Here is a 17,340-nt window from a genome sequence, read left to right as displayed (position 1 = left end):
GGATCACCCCCTGAGCCGAAGGCAGAGGCTCAACCACTGAGCCACCCAGGCATCCCCAAAATTGTATATTTACTGTAGTGTTCCCACATACAAACAGAGCCTTCCCCTTTAACAGAAGCCAGCCCTATATGCTGAAGAAATCTGGAAAATTCAGAACCAAGCTCCTTAGAACCCTCTTCCTGTGACTCTCCTATTTTGTCCTAAGACTGATAGCATCCAACCAGCATTACCCACGGTTCTCTTGCAGCTGACCCTTCTGTGTTTCAGCTCCCGGCCTGCCTTTATTTGGCCCTGCCCTGGTTATTTCCTCATCATCTCTTGTCCACTGTCAGGACTCAGGCACTGCTGTGTTTTAAGCTGCTTATCTTAACTTGTATCCATTCTTTTCTTTTATCTTAAACCAAAGTTTCCTTCCTATATCTATTCCTCCATTTGTCTAAGGCTAATTACCATACTTAATCCTAGAATTATATCCTATGTCTTTTCTTCTTGCTGAGGCATCTGACTGCTTTATAGATCAGCCAAAATTTTTCATGAAAACCTAGGCAGGGGGTGGGGGTATCACACCCCCTTTGATATAACCTATACATTATAATTTAATTCCCACAGCATTCCTAAAAATAGCTACGATTTTCCCATTTCACAGATAAAGAAGTTGAGACTCAAAGTGACTTGCTCAAGGTCACATAGCTGATAGGACCCGATGTTGATAAGTGACAGTATCAGTATGTGTCTCTAGCTCTGTCTGGCTCCAAAAGTTACTTTTTTTTTTTTAATTGCACAAATAGTATTTTATTTTATTTTATTTTATTTTTTTAATTTTTATTTATTTATGATAGCCACACAGAGAGAGAGAGAGAGAGAGGCAGAGACACAGGCAGAGGGAGAAGCAGGCTCCATGCACCGGGAGCCCGACGTGGGATTCGATCCCAGGTCTCCAGGATCGCGCCCTGGGCCAAAGGCAGGCGCTAAACCGCTGCGCCACCCAGGGATCCCAGTATTTTATTATAGACAATTCAGTTTATAAATCTCTATACACTTTAAGGAAACCATTTGGGCATCATAAACATTAAAATTTCAATATGCAAAATTAAATTTACAACAAGAAAATAAACACAAAATTATTTTTGAACTATGTGATCATTGCTGTACTACCTTCATAATTCCTATCCCGAGTCCGAAAATGTAGTCAAGCCCTAAAAATGTAGCAGAAGCATTTCCGCACCCTGGTATCCATAATCTAGTTTGTGCAGCAATGTTTCCACTAGATTCATAGAGTACTCTTTGAAAGAAAGAAGCAAAGGCTGGTCATTTAGTGGCTCTTCGGACCTTCCGCAACTCTTCAATGGGCTTCCATTCTTGGTTGATTGTTATAAGCTTGCTAGGTACACTAGGGTCCATGGTTTCCCAAGGTTCTGGATTTCTTTTCCGATCTAGGATCACATCAGATTTTTGAAGGGAATATACATCGAAAGACGAAGCTCCGCCTGCCGCTGTGGCCATGAACAGCACCAAAGGAATAAGTTCCTTCTTTTTCATCAGGAGTTGGAAAAAGTTAATGATGACCTCAGCGCAGGTCTGAGGTCTGACTCCCTTCCTTCTGTCTTCGGCTCTGAGTATACGTGGCAGGAGGCTTTCCAACTACAAAATATCAGCAGAGGCACTGAATCCACTCTGACTCCCTTCTTACCCACAGAGGTGGGATGCTAATCTAGAATATGTATTCTAGATGACAGGGGTTCCACCTTAGCAAAGGTCTTAGGTTTGGTTTTGGTTTTGGGGTTTTTTTGTTTTTTGTTTTTAGATTTTATTATTTATTCATGAGAGAAGCAGAGACACAGGCAGAGGGAGAAGCAGGCTCCAAGCAGGGAGCCCAATGTGGGACTGGATCCCAGGACCGTGGGATCACGCCCTGAGCTGAAGGCAGATGCTCAATCACTGAGCCACCAAGGTGTCCCAGATTTTAGGTTTGTTAGCAGCTTGACTTTTCCCTCCTGGCCTCTGTCAAAGCTTGTTTGTTCATTCAGTCAGTCATCTATACTTAACTGTGGCTGCTGCAGTTCAGGCCTTAAGCTACATGCTCTCACCCATAATCATGTAATTTAATTCTCACAGCAGCTCTGTTGTGCAAGTTTGATTATCCCTATTTTACAAATGAAGTCATTTGGATTAGAAAGATGAGGTGATTTGTACTGAGTCCCACACTAGGCGGCAGCAGAGGCGGCATTGAAACTTAGGTCAAGTTCTGTGTTGGGTCCAGAGAATAGTTTCCATGGGGCTCTTGTCAAAGTGTCTTATGGCAAGTATGGGTCAAATGTTGGATGACCCAGAGTGTCCACATCTCTCCCCCGCAAGAAGATGCAGCATCCACCAAGCAGAGCAAGGACTTGGAGTTTGCTTTGTACTCTAGGCTCACATTTCTCTTATTTATCCAAGAATACCAAAGCTAAAGCCTGCATATCATACAGGCAACCAAATCCTTCCAACAGCCAGAGCATTAAACATCCCCCCGACCTCCCCAACTCAAGTTACTGGAATCCTCCTCTGCTTTACCCCACTGTTTTCTCTCCCTACTTAGGGCCTTTCCTCCTATATAGAACAGGTCTGCTTTCTCTGCCCTATATGGATCCCCCCAGTTTCTTCAGCCACTACATAGAACAGGTTTTCAGGTCTTGTTAAATTCATATGTAGTCAAGAAATATTTGTTGAGTTCTTCCCTAATATATGCCACTTTATATATGGTAGTAAACAAGACAGATATTCCATGTTCTCGTGGAGCTTAGAGTTTAGTGGAGAGAAAATAGGCATTAATCAAATAACTACAAATGTGACAAGCTTTAGAAAAGGAAACAAATGCGGTACCTGGTTGGCTCAGTCAGTATAGAATGTGCAACTCTTGATCTCAGGGTTGTTAAGTTTGAACCCATTTTGGGTGTAGAGATTACTTAAAAATAAGATATTAAGAAAAAGAAAGAAAATGAGGCAACTGGGTGGAGCAGTCAGTTAAGCATTGGACTCTTGGTTTCAGCTAAAGTCATGATCTCAGGGTTGTGAGATCGAAACCCCCATCAGGCTCTGTGCTCTGCATGGAGTCTGCTTAAGATGCTCTCTGCCCCTCTCCCCTGCTCTCTCTCAAATAAATAAATACATCTTCTTTAAGGGTGAGGGGTGGCAGGACACCTGGGTGGCTCAGTGGTTGAGTGTCTGCCTTCAGCTCAGGTCATGATCCCAGGGTCCTGGGATCAAGTCCCACATCAGGCTCCCCAGAGGGAGCCTGCTTCTCCCACTGCCTATGCCTCTGCCTCTCTCTCAGTGTCTCTCATGAATAAATAAATAAAATCTTTTTAAAAAAATAATAAATAAAAAGTGGGGGGCCCCTGGGTGGCTCAGTTGGTTAAGCAACCAGTTCTTGATTTCTGCTCAGGTCATGATCTCAGGGTCCTGGAATTGAGCCCCACATCTGGCTCCATGCTCAGTGGGGTGTCTGCTTGGGATTCTTTCCCTCATTCTCCCTCTGCCTGTCCCCCACTCTGCTTGTGCACACATGTATGTGCATGCTCTCTCTCTCTAAAATAAATATACAAATCTTTTGGGAAAAAAAAAAAGAAATGAAATAAATGGAATAAACTAAGATAGGGGAGCAAGGATCAATGAAGACTTCCCAGAGCATAAGGATTATAGTGTTGGGCAAAATTATCCTGGGGAGATTATCCAGTCATGGTGTTGATCATGTTAAGGTTTTGATCCTTTATCCTAAGAGTGTTGGGAAGCCACTGACAGTTTAAGTTTAAGCATTACTAGATTATTCTGCTTACAAAGTGGAGAATGTTTTGGAACAGGGAGGAAGAAGGGTGGGAAGACCCCAGCAATGGGGATATTGTAGTAATTTCATACTGGAGAAGAGCTTGGATTAAGATAGCAGTGGAGAAGATAGACAGAAGTAGATGGATTCAAGAGTTATTTGGAAGTAGAATTGTCAGGATTTGGCCATCAAATGTAGGAGGTAAGGGCTGGCTGTCAGTAGAGTGTGAAATTCTTGATCTCAGAGTTGTGAGTTCAAGCCCCATGTTGGGTGTAGAGATTACATATAAATAAAATCTTTACCAAAAAAAAAAAAAAAAAATGTGGGAAGTAAAGGAAAGGGACTAGTCAAAATTAGGCAACCAGATAGATAACTAGGTTTCGTCAGCTTGAGTTTAAGATGCCCATGAGATATCCAAGTAGACAGTTGGATATATAGGTCTAGACCTCAGGGGAGTTCTAGGTTAGACATACTTCCATTTAGTAGGTCAGAAACTGTTAAATATTGGTAATTTCATATGTTTTAGGTGGTAATTGAAGTCAGGGGAATGAATGAGACCCCTTAGAGAGTTTAGAGAGAGAAGAGCTGAGGGTCTAAGATTAAGCCTTCTGGAAATCCTGGCCATAAATGTCTAAAAAGGACCTGAATTCTGATTGCAGTAATTTTCCCCTTAAGTTTTTTTAAGGATATATCTTCTGGGAAATACCCGAAGATACAAAGGAAACAAATGTCACTGGGAGCATTGGCTAGCGTATTAGAATAGAGATCATTGGTGTTCACAGTAGCAACAGCTGTGTTGGAAGGCTATTTAAAAGATACTCTCAAAAAAAAAAAAAAAAAAAAGATACTCTCACCTCTTTATGCACTGAACCCATAAGAGTAAAATTATATTAGTGATTAAAGCTCTCATTTGTTGAGCACTTCCTATGTGTCAAATGCTTTTACTTAAATCATTACAATAACCTTATGAGGTTGATACTAATATTAACCTCATTTTATAGGTAAGGAACCTGAGTCTCAGAGAAGCCCCACTTTTACAAATGAGGAAACCAAATCTCAGAGAGGTTAAGTAACTGGCCTGTGGTCCTACAGGTAAGAAATGATAGAGCTGGGATTTGAGCCGAGGTGATCTCACTCCAGAATTGTGAAACTTTAGGATGGCAGATGATTAGAAAAGTATCAGAACTAGACAGCTCTTAAAGTTATGTGTACAGCTGCCTTTTTTGTATAGCTAATGTTTGGCATGCTAGAATAAGTACACCCTTTATGGCCTGTCAAGCCTAAGTTTGTCACTTCCTAACTCTGTGTTCTTAGGCATGTGACTATGCCTTATTTTCCTCATCTATAAAATAATGGTAATGATTCTCACAAGATTGTCATGGGGGCCAGACAAAATTATATAGCATACATGGCCTATATCAGGTACTTGGTTAATAATATGCTTTTTATTATTATAAGTGTTATGGTTATAAGTTATGGTGTAATTGGCTTATAGTTGAGAAAAGCTGAGAATCAGAAAGTGGAAGGGATTTAGCCAAGATCACATGAAAGCAGAGCCAGGAGTCCAGCTCCAACCATATCTTGGTTCCTGACCCATGCTCTCTACTAGACCACATGAACAAAGACCACTTTGTCATTGAATCAGCCCTGGTAGTAAGGGTGTCTGTGAGCCCCAAGGTAGAAAGTCAGATTAATTTTCATAGTAGGCATTCTCATTAATTACGGTTATTGCAAGCGCGAGGAGAGTGGAAATTTCCCAGAGATTTCTCAGTGAGGGGAATCCTTAATGAGACCACTTAGCACAGTCAAGGTAGAAAAGACAGTTATACCAAATGTCACCTCTTTGTTCTGTCAATCATTTATTTACTCAGCAGACAGCTACTCTGGACCAGGTTCAATGCTGGGCATGCAGCAGGATGCTTCCCAACCCCAGGAAGCACATAGGCACCCTGTGCCCCCTGAGCATTGAGGCCTCTGGGATTCTCCTCAGGGCCAACCACCTAACCTTACCCCACCATCCATCCTCAGAAGGACATTTACTGCCAAAAGCAGTAGTCCCCAGGTCCCTTCTTATTGGATAACTAAGCATCTTGATTTTTATGTGTGTTTCAGCTGGGAAGGGCTACCCCTGCAAGACGTGTAAGATAATGCTGAACTCCATAGAACAGTATCAAGCTCATGTCAGCGGCTTCAAACACAAGAACCAGTGAGTAATTGTCCTTTGAAATTCAAGGATCTGCAACAAGAACTCAGGGCTTCTAAATCAAAACAGATATTCCTTTGTGAAAATGGAATCCTGGCAGCCTTTTCTCAGTTAACATGAAGAAGTGTCTCCACTAAGTTTTTCTCCCATCAGCTTCCCTGCAGCCTTTGGACCTACTGGGCTGAAGGTTTTAGTAGAGAAGCATAGACAATTTCCTTGATGGTTTCCTAAAATACTTAGATTTCTTGCCCTTGAGCAGTCTCACTAGGGAAGCTTTTTTTTCCCCCACCACTGGCCTAAAGAACCTAGTCTTGACTGCCATCAATTCTATGGCAAGAGCTCCCTCTATGGGTTATTACCAAATATGACCAGGTTTGCACATTGATCAAAAATTTATTGAACACCAAGACAGATCCAGTCCCTGCTCTCATGACTGACCATACGTTCTGATGGAAGGAGACAAACAATAAACAAGTAAACAACCAATAATTATAAATTATGATAAGTGCTTTGAAGGGAAGAGATAAAAAGAATCAGTCATCTGTTCATGATAACCTTGAAAATGACTAACATTCTTTGCACCCCTGTTCTGTTACAGGGCACATGCCAAGCAAATTCTGTCTAGTAATCCTTCAACAGCCCTAGGAAGAAGGGGTTATTATAACAGACAGAATAGTGATTCCAAGTGATAGTATGAGGCAGAGCCTATAATTCAAACTAATTCAAGTCTTGTCTGGCTCACAGGACACTCCTCCAGGGCATCATGCTTATAAGGAGGTTGTAGCACCATATAACATAAGGTTCTATGGTCTGACCGGGGAGGACTCACATGGTTCTGTCCCTTCCTCTCAGAAGGGAACTGGATAGTGTGGACAGTGTGCTACTATGTAACTTTCTGAGATGGGAATATCCCCATTTTACAGATGAGGAAACAGTTTCAAGCAAGCAAGTCTGAAATGATTTCTTTGACTTTGGTGATATGTTCTGCATTGCTCACAGAGCTGAATGAATTAAAGATGGTGGAAACAGAATATTAGAGTCAAAATGTCCTTGGTCCTCTCTGCCTGAAGTTTCCCCTCCCGTATTGCAGCAGATCTTCTTATTTATTTATATATATTTTTTAAATTGGGAGGACTCATTAGGCTTATTTTAGATATGGACTTGACACAAGCCTGTGCAATCTAGCCTGGGCTCACTCCCATTTCAGCATACTTTCCTTGCATCTTGAGTGGTGGCAATTTCAGTAGACCAGCCAGTAGACCAGCCAGAGCCCTTCCCTGGGGCTACCCCACCTTGAGAATGCTGGTGTTTACTGTTTTCTTTCTACACTTTCAGCTATGTGACTTTGGGTGAGTTAGTAAACCTCTCTGAACCTCCACTTTTTTTTCTGTGAGATTATAGCTACAATTTGTTGAATTGCAATAGTAGCTGTGAACTATAGACATACAAACCCCCTTTTTCCAACCCAAGGAAACCTAATGTCAGATGGGTTAAGTGACTTCCCAAGATTGCTAGTCACATGGAGATAAACCCAGAATTCAAATCTTTTAATTCCAAAGCACATTCATTTTGCTCTGCCATTCCAAATGGAGCTCATTATCCTCACCCTACAAGATAACATGAAAGTTAGAGATAATATATGTATTCTGCTAGTACCAAAAAGGGCAACTATTAAAGATAAGCTTTCATTCACTCAAATATTTATTGAGTACCTATTTTGTGCCAGGCCCTGTTTGGGGCACTAGGACTACAGTAAGATCCAAGACCAGTAGTGTTCCCTGATTTTTTGGATCCCCGTCTAATGATAGAAGCAGATCCTAAGCAAATTCATAAACAAATAAGATAATAACAGGTGTTGCTAGATGCCCAGAGAGTGGGATAAGAGTGACAGAAGAAGAAAAGAAAAAAAAAAAAAAAAAAAGAGTGACAGAAGAGCTACTTTTGACTTAGTATGAGGCGGGAAATGGTCAGTCTGTACTATCCAGGTCATATAGGGCCCTGTAATCAGAATAAATGGCTTGGTAGAGTGGAGATATGGGCTGCCGTCCGGAATCAACCACACTTTTAAAAAGCATACTGGGGGGATGCCTGGGTGGCTCAGTGGTTGAGCATCTGCCTTCAATTCAGGGCATGATCCCAGGGTCCTAGAATCAAGTCTTGCATCAGGCCCCCTGCAGGGAGCCTGCTTCTGTCTCTGCCTAATGTCTCTGTCTCTCTCTGTGTCTCTCATGAATGAACAAATAAAATCTTTTAAGTAAATAAATAAAAAGCTTACTAGGAGGAAACATTTTGGGAAAAAAAAAAAAGCTTACTGGAGGCAGATGACTTATACTTTCTGAACTTTAGTTTCCTCATATATAAAAGGGGTGCTATCTCCTTGTAGAGTTGCCTTGAAGATGAAATATGATGCTGGAAGCAAAGCACCCATCATTGTGCCTAGCATGCAGTGGCCCTCAGTAAACGAGAGCTGCCCTCCTTATTACTCTTAGGGCCCTGGAAGAGCTGTACTATCCTTAGAATAAACTACCTGGAACACCTTCACAACCACCATAAACTGATCCTGTGCATTTATTCCTTCTCAAATTACAGGTCACCAAAAACAGTGGCATCACCCCTGGGCCAGATTCCAATGCAAAGGCAGCCCATTGAGAAAGACTCAGCCACCTTGGAAGACTAGAGATGTTTCTGTCCAGCACCCCAGGTTGAACCAGCCATGAGCCAGCTTCCCGTTACCATGGTCAGCTCTTGGCTCCCTCTTCCTCGTTTCTTATACCTGGAGAACACATAGACCTAAGGCAGGAGTGGGCCACAGATAGCCTCTGATTGGTCCAGGCAAATACACCCCTGCTCTTCCCTTTTTGGATGGACCCTGTAGGTCAGGACAAGGGAAGGGGGTGGATCTTGAGAGGACTCGGGGCCTCACAAGATAGTAGTTTGGAGGCCTTTCCCCTTCCCCAGTCCCCTTGGGCCACATGTCATGAGCCCCAGGCCTGTCTGTCATCTGCAGGTCAGTTTTGAACCAGTCTCTGCAGCTAAAGAACTGAGCTCTCCCTGGGCTCTAGGCAGCTCCAATAAAACCTGGAGCTTTCACACCAGACCTCGGCCTAGGTGGCAAAGGGTAGATGGAAGTGGCTACCCCATGGAAGTTTGGAGCTAATATGACACTCCATATTCCCCCCAAAAGTACAGGCTTTCCTGAACCTGGGACCAGATACTGGCCAGTTATACAGCTGTCTGCCCACTGTGAAGTTTCCTCCTGGAGCAATGACACAGTCCTGGCAGAGCAGTGCTGTCCTTCTTGCCCCTTCTCCACAGTTCCTGAATGGTGCTAAGGATCTGCAGCAACTGGGGAAAAGCTAGAGCTGGAGGAGGCTTCAGTACCCTGTGGGCTCACAGAAAGCTTCAAGGGGGAGCCTTTCCCCTCCTCTATCAGAGAGGTGCTCTGACCCAGGGTCATGTGGGGAAGTCCCCACATGGAAGTTCCCTTGATGGTTCTGTGCCCTTAAAGGCAAATTGCCTCATGCCAGCCAGCTCAAAGGTTCATTGCTGCTCCTTGGCTCTACTAGCCCTCTCCTCCTTATGTAGCAAATCACCTGCCCAGGTTGCTGTGGTGCTAGCCCTCTCCCATCATCCACCAGGAGATTCCTGGGTACCAAGGAACAGAATAGGACCCCCAGGAAAAGAAAGGAGAACTGGTACAGATTTCTGCAATGAGGAAAAAGATGTTCCCCAGGCCCCAAACTTAGACTTTTCCAACTCTGCTGTGTTTTTATGGCCTGGGACTTCACTGGGAGTGGGTTTTTCCTTGTAGCTTTTAAGCAGCAATTCCAAGAAATGATAACCATTGTAGGCCCCTAGCTGCTCTCGTGGCTTCTTCCCCCCATTGCCTATCCCTTTGCCTGTGAAATGCCTTTACATATTTGTGTGTGTGTGTGTGTGTGTGTGTGTGTGTGTACGCGCACGCACGCGTGTTTATGCTCTGTCTCTTGGTCTAAATAAAGAATTTATCCATGAGCCAGACTGCAGCTTGACAGACCTGAGATTTGGTGCCATAATGCCATTGGATCTAATATGTGTGTCTTGACCACTTACCCTCACCCCTCTCAGATTCCTGGGGCTTTAAATAGTGATCTTAAGAGGTGGAACAGAGATAAACATCTGAATTGCTTGGCAACCTTGTGGAAGCCTTCCCAGGCTTAGTACAACCTCATCCACTTATCTGCCTCCCCCTGTACAGAGGGTCTCATGGAAGTCTTTAAGGGGTTTCAGCCGAGAATCTACTTTCTTTGAGAGGATCATTCTGGCTGGCTGTTAAGTGGAAAAGAGATGCAGGGGAGAAGAACAAGAGACCAACAAGAAAGCCAAAATGGAGGCTATGTCCAATATGGCTCTCTCCAGGCTAATCCCTTCAGAACTGAGCCTTAACCTCTTTCATCTCCACTTCTCTAATGTGGAGTGGTGTGTCCTGAACTATTTGTTGAATGAATGCACAAATGCATGAATGAGGGTATAGGTAAGAAAGATGGCCTTTTCCTACACAGCTCTTACTCAGAACTAGGTTTGTTCCATCAACTTTTGGCCTAGAGATTCTCACAGGAAGCTTTTCTATGACCCAGAAATGAGCTAGGGAAGTGTGATGGCCTTAGGAGCCCTTTGTCCAACATTTGTTTCAGATAGCCAGATCTGAGGAGGGTACCCAGGCAGCCTCAGCCCCCATTCTTCACTCAGCAAACTGTTCCTGAGCACCTGCTTTTGACCAGCTGGGAAAGGCCCCACATAGCCCCCATGGTGGGTTCTCAGCTCCCAGCATCCAAAGCTTAGACTGTCTCAGCAATTTCCCTGGAGTCCTTCTACCTTATCCAGGATGTCAGAATCAGCCTCATCTATCAGGCAAGGAAATGAAGGGGAAAAGGGTGGGTAGGCTGCCAGATAATGAGCCCCTAGCCCATAAGACTTCTTAGTCTAGATTCAGGAGTCTCTACTAGCTGTGTGCCCAGCTCTGTTGGCAAGAGGGTACAGGAATGAATACTTTCTTGCCCTTGGGGAGAAATACTATAAAGATTATTATCAAAAGAAAAAAAAAAGATTATTATGGCAATAGAGGGTCATACAGGGTGCAGCAAGAATGCCCAGGATGCAGGCACTAACTTACCTAAGGGGATGAAAAAGCTGCATTTGATCTGCCTAACTGCCTTTTGAGCAAGGTAATGATATTCCATTTTATAGAAAAGACTCAAAGATGTATATAGTATTTTGCCCAAGGACCTGCCACCAAGAAGCAACAAAATGGAGAGTAGAATCCAGTTCTCTAGATTCCTAGTCCAGAACCCTTTCCAAACAAGGATGAAAATACCTTCCCAAAAAAAAAAAAAAAAAGAAAATACCTTCCCACAGGACCCCTGGGCCTGCCCCCGCCCAACTTCTAACAGGGCTGTGGTCTCACAGAGCAAGCAACCATAAAATAGACTGGACAAGGCTCAGTGGTTATTTTATCTTCCAAACTCCCCCTCATACTTCTCAATATTTTATCCAAGATTTCCAGTATATTAGACTCCAGTTATAACTGTAAGAAACTGAAATCAAAGTGATTAGGTAAAAAGGGAAATTTATTGATTCACCTAATGAAAAATTTCGATACAGGGATGGATAGATCCAGGTTCTGACAGTATCTTCAGGGAGAATTTTTTTCTTTAAGATTTTATTTAATCACAAGAGACACAGAGAGTGAGGCAGAGACATAGAGGGAGAAGTAGGTGCCATGCAGGGAGCCCGATGCGGGACTCGATCCCGGGACTCAGGATCAAGCCCTGAGCCAAAAGCAGATGCTCAACCACTGAGCTACCCAGGTGTCCCTTCAGGAAGAATTTAGTCTTACTCAGCTTTCCTCTGTGTGGCCTCTTTCTCTGGAAGTTAGCAAGATGGCCACTGGCAGCTCCAGGCTTGTATCCAGGATAGATAGGCAACTATAGTACAGAAAGAACATCTTTACCTACTAGTTCCCCAAAAAAAATTCTGGATTGATTCATTAGCTAGTTTGGCCCTATTCTGATTCCTAAACTAATGACTGCAACTAGGGGAAATGGTGTCCTGGTTTGGGGCCCTGGGAAAGAGTGAGCTCTACTTAAAACACGTTGACTGGAAGAGAAAAGAAGAAAGTGTGGGGCTCCTTCCAGGAGACTAAGGGAGAAGAATGGATGGGGATGGGCAAAAGTAACTGCTTGTGTAAGCCGTATCCAGAAACTGTCTTTATTTGAAATACCGCTCTTTCCCTAACTTTCTGAGCTACATTTCATAATGTGCTCCAATTTTTCAAGTACAGTTTGATGAATCCTTACATATGTGTATACATCTGGGCAGTCACCCTCCAGATCAAGATACAGAACATTGCCAGCTCCTCAGAAGTTTCTGTCATTCCCCTTCCTAGTTACTATCTCCCAGAAGTAAACACTGTTTTGACCTCTATCACCGTAGACTAGTTTTGCTTGCTCTTGAGTTTTATAAAAATGGAATCACATCCTCTTTTGCTCAGTATTATGCCTGCGAGATTCATCCATGTTTTTGTGTGTCAGAAGTTCATTTTTGTTCATGCTGTGTAGTAGTATTCCATTGTATGAATATACCACAATTAAACCATTCTGTTGATGGACAATTGGGTTATTTCAGTTTTGAACTATTATAAATAAAATTCTTTTGAAAATTTTCGCTTGTGTCATTTGGTGTGCACATGCACACATAGACCCGGGAGTGGCATTGCTGCGTTATAGAATAAATGTGTGTTTAGCTTGTCTAGATACTACTGAATGGTTTTCCACTGTGATTCTATCAACTCACCAACTTGCCAGCACTTGGTATTGTCAGTCTTTCTAATTTTGAACATTGTTGTGGCACATGGGAATTTGAGCCCAAGGGTTCATATCAACTTAATATCAGGGCCCCTCTTACTCTGAGCATCCCTGAGATCAGGTTTGAATTTCTCTATCCTGGAATGGTCTCTCATGTCAGTGCCCAGGACCCACAATGCCCAATCCAACAGATAAACATCAGAGGGAACTCCTGCCTATGTAGCTAAGGAAGGTCTCACAGAAGGAGAGGCATAAGCCCTGGTAGCTAAGGAAGGTCTCACAGAAGGAGAGGCATAAGCCCTGGAGAGGCAGTCTAGTGTAGCAGCAAAAACTCAGGCTCTGGAATTGGGCAGCCAGGGTTCAGATTTTAGCTCTGCAGGGCTGTGTGATCTCAGTGAGCTGACCTGTACCTAAAGGTGGAACATTAATATCTACCTTATAGGATTATTTGAGGAATTAAAAGAATAGATACATATGAACATTAAAGTATCTGACATATGATAGATACTATGTAAATGTTACTTATGTTATTGGCCTTAAGTAAGTTCTGGGTCTCCCTGGGGATGTGAGGCCACAGGCAAATGGCATCTGGCACAACGATTTATGAAATGCTGGAAACCTAATTCAGTCTGATTGGGGTGCAGCAGGGAGGGAAGCATGCTGGCCAGAGGTGGTTCTTCCTTGGGCTCCCAACAAGAAATCACCTTTCACTGCTAGGGAACCTCAGCTTATCCCAGGCACCTCAGAGACCTCAGGTTCTGCAGCCAATGACACCTAAGGAGAAGACAATGGAATCGTGTGTAAAGCTCTTAACCCAGAGCTGGATGAAAAGCAAGTTGGGATGTAATAACCCCTCAGTGCAGACACAGAGCTGTGTATGCTATAGAGCAGCCATGAAGCATGTCATGGGGGACACTGGTCTAGAATTCAGTGCCTGGGGTATTGGTCTAAGCCCTGCCACCAACTTCATATGACCCAAAGCTATCTTCTGTCAGGTGGAAGTTGGAAGAAATCACAGTTTGAGCCCAAGTCCTGAAGAGATAATAGTGTATCGTTAAGAGTTCTTCCCAAAGCAGATAACAAAAAAAGCTCTTGGCTCACAGGGGTCCCTACCAGATGAGCTGTTCCCATCCCTAACCAGACCTTCCTTCTGTTTAGCTGCCATTGGTGTCAAATAGAAGAAAAACAATTTCTCCCTCTGGCCATCTGTCCACCTAACAACCTCACCTACTCTGCCCTGTGCCCAGCCCACATTACGGAGAAGGCAAGCATGTCCCTGTTCTGGCACTCCCAGGCTCACTGTCCTCCGCAAAAACTGCTTCATCTGTCCATAGGCTCCAATACTCAGAAGAAACCTGAGGCGGTTCTGTAAATGCGTCAATCCTACAGTGCAATGACCCTGGTGGCTACTGGGTGGAGAACGCTCCTTTTTTGCAAAGTACATCAGCCCTGAGACCTTACTATTTGATTAAAGACTGAAGAGAGTAGGATGACTTTTCCTGAGCCCCTGTATTTGATCTTTCATTTAGCCTTCAAGACAACTCAAAAAGGCTTGATTTCACAGTAGAAGCTCTGAGGCAAAATCTCAAAGAGCTTACACAGCCAAGAAGTAGCCATGGAGGGATTTGACCCCCATGTTTTCAAGTCTTTGTTATCATGTCTGCTATCATTCTTGATACTTTGGAAGACTCTACTGCTATCTCCACCTCCCACCCTTCATTCCCAAAAGATACTGTTTGAAGGCTGTAATTTACTCACCTGCCTAGGAGGACACTTAATGGCCACCCTACTCATCAGACTTTCTTTTACTCTTTTCCCTTGGGTAACATCGCTCTTCCATTCTTACACCTGTAGTTCTGTAGTCCTGAGAGACTGACCCCACTCCCAGGGACCCAAGCCTGGGCAATCAGAATAAGTCTGAAGCTGTTAGTAGCCATCTTTGTCGACACATAAAAACAATCTGCATGAAAATTAAATCATCACAGAGGAAAACAGCTGAGAGTTGAGACATGACTGATTTTTAATGAGCACCTGGGTCTAATCAGGCCTGAAATCAATACTTTCAGGACTTTTAGTTGTGAGTCAGTATTCTCTTTCCTTAAGGCAATTTAAGGTGGGTTTCTAACATGAGCAGGAGTACTATCTAATACAAGTTCCAGCTTCTCTTATCAACCCAGTGACCCCAAGAGGATCATTAACCCCTCAAGGCTAAGTTGGCTGTCCTGTGCTCTCAGATGCCCTGCCCCCTCTAGCACTGCCCTTAATATACTATGTTCTCTCTCTCTCTGTCTCTCATGAATAAATAAAATCTTAAAAAAGGGGGGGTACTTGGGGGGTTCAGTGGTTGAGCATCTGCCTTTGGCTCAGGTGGTGATCCCAGGGTCCTGGGATCGAGTCCCACATCAGGCTCCCCACAGGGAGCCTGCTTCTCCCTCTGCCTGTGTCTCTGCCTCTCTGAGTGTCTCTCGTGAATAAATAAAATCTTAAGCAAACAATATTCTATGTTATGATCTGTTCAACTCCCTGTCTCCACTTTTAGACTAGAAACACTTTGAGGGCAGTAAGCGGGTCTTATCATAGTGAGTCTCTGGTGCTCAGTAGAGGACTGTAATTGCTTTATTAACTGCTTAGTGATTGAGTCAATTAATGCCTAAGTTAAAAGTGAGTAGAGACCATTGCTAGGATTTCACAGAAAGACTTTTTTTTTTAATTTTTATTTATTTATGATAGTCACAGAGAGAGAAAGAGAGAGAGGCAGAGACATAGGCAGAGGGAGAAGCAGGCTCCATGCACTGGAGAAGCAGGCTCCATGCACTGGGAGCCCGAAGTGGGATTCGATCCCGGGTCTCCAGGATCGCGCCCTGGGCCAAAGGCAGGCGCCAAACCGCTGCGCCACCCAGGGATCCCACAGAAAGACTTTTTCAAGGAGCTGAGACTCCAGTGGTTATCAGGGTCAAAGGACCCAAGCTGGGAGGAGAGTAAGTTCAAGGACCTAGAAGAGAGTATCTGTGAAGTACAGTAAATTGTTTCAGTAATGTCCTCTCCTGAATCTTTGCCTCCCTGCATCTGTATGCTTTTGTGATGTGGCTTTGTCACTCAGGCCTTCAAGATGGAGAACCTGAGCTGGCCTCGACACTTGCTCTGATCAGTGATGTAACACTGCAACCTTCCAAGGCTAGAACTTAGGCCTTGCAGCTTCCACTCCTACCACTGTAAAAGGAAGTCTGGGCTGGACCAAGTAGAGATGAAAGACCGTGTGGAGAGAGGCCATCGGCCAGCTCCACGCATGTGTAGGAGGCTATCTTAGACCATCTAGCACATGGGAGCCACAAGCATAAGCAACCTCTGAAGAGACCATCAGAAGAACTGCCAAGCTGAGCCCACCTAATCCACAGAATTGTGAGGAATGCTAAATGTTTTAAATCACCATGTGTGGGAATGGTTTATTATGTAGAAAGGCTTCCAGAATCATACCTTGTTTGGGCCCCCTGGTATCTACTTACCTTTCTACTTTCTTTATTTTTTTAAGATTTTATTTATTTATTCATGACAGACACAGAAAGAGAGAGAGAGAAAGAGAGAGGGAAATGGCTCCCTGCATGGAGCCTGACATGGGACTCAATCCTGGGTCTCCGGGATCACACCCTGGACTAAAGGTGGCGCTAAACCACTGAGCCACCAGGGCTGCCCACCTTTCTACTTTCTTGAGGAACCCTACCCTCAGCTGATGGGGTCTGGGTCAAGATGACCTCCACCCACCTGGCTTTTGCTGAACAATTGGGAAAGAGTTGCCAAATGGGAAGGCTTTGAGCCTAGAGCTGTTGGTAGCCTTCTTTGTCACCTCTTGGGGAGCACCTGCCAGAGAGTGGAGGGAAGAAAGCAAAAGAGGGAATGAATCTTGGTTGGACTGTTCCTGAACCCTGATCTACCCCTGGACTTTAAAATTACATAAGCTAATAAATTCACTATTTTGCTTAAGCCCATTTGAGTTGGGATATCTGTTACTTGCATCTTAATGAAAATATTGAAGAGTCAGGAAATTTTTTTTTAAAGACTTTATTTATTCATGGGAGACACAGACAGAGAAAGGCAGAGACACCAGCAGAGAGAAGCAGGCTCCATACAGGGAGCCCGATGTGGGACTCGATCCCCAGACTCCAGGATCACACCCTGAGTCAAAGGCAGACACTCAACCGCTCAGCTACCCAGGTGTCCTGAGAGTCAGAAAATCTGATAGAGGTTGAGTAGTGTGGCAGAGGGATGTTAGGACAGGACACAGGTCTCTAGAGAGTGTGGAAACAGAAATGTATTTTTCCTCAGCCCTTTCTGTACGCCATAACCCTGGAATGAGACACAATTTCATGTCCTAGAAGAACTCATTCCAATTGTGATAAAATGCTGTAAAGGAAAATGCCAGTGTGGCTAGAGCATAGGACTGAGCCTAGGCTGGGGGCAGGGCGGGAAAGGTCTCTCTGAGGAAGTGACATGCAAGC

The 17,340-nt window shown here is 44.0% G+C and overlaps 2 protein-coding genes across 6 annotated transcripts in view; one reads left to right on the top strand and one right to left on the bottom strand.

Moving 5' to 3' along the window:
- The window catches only part of ZNF346 (zinc finger protein 346), a 34,753-nt gene extending 23,338 nt beyond the window's left edge, over positions 1 to 11,415 (top strand). For 4 of the 5 annotated variants that reach the window (XM_038534673.1, XM_038534671.1, XM_038534670.1 and 1 more), the window contains 2 exons: positions 5,915 to 6,008; positions 8,595 to 11,415. In XM_038534673.1, coding sequence (XP_038390601.1) covers positions 5,915 to 6,008; positions 8,595 to 8,682 — 182 coding nt within the window. In that variant the 3' untranslated portion in view covers positions 8,683 to 11,415. Of the gene's footprint in view, positions 1 to 4,803; positions 4,895 to 5,914; positions 6,009 to 8,594 lie in introns of all 5 variants that reach the window. The other variant, XR_005358124.1, reaches the window with a different exon arrangement.
- On the bottom strand, positions 1,033 to 4,677 carry LOC102152168 (normal mucosa of esophagus-specific gene 1 protein). The gene is made up of 2 exons (XM_038533759.1): positions 4,657 to 4,677; positions 1,033 to 1,641 (listed from the first exon to the last, which is right to left on the bottom strand). The coding sequence occupies exons 1-2, from the start codon at positions 4,675 to 4,677 to the stop codon at positions 1,309 to 1,311; spliced, it is 354 nt and encodes a 117-aa protein (XP_038389687.1). The 3' UTR covers positions 1,033 to 1,308.
- Positions 11,416 to 17,340: the final 5,925 nt, after the last annotated feature.

This window comes from Canis lupus, chromosome 4 (genome assembly GCF_011100685.1).
Source record: "Canis lupus familiaris isolate Mischka breed German Shepherd chromosome 4, alternate assembly UU_Cfam_GSD_1.0, whole genome shotgun sequence".
Lineage (NCBI taxonomy): Eukaryota > Metazoa > Chordata > Mammalia > Carnivora > Canidae > Canis > Canis lupus.
This window is presented reverse-complemented; position numbering and strand designations above follow the sequence as displayed.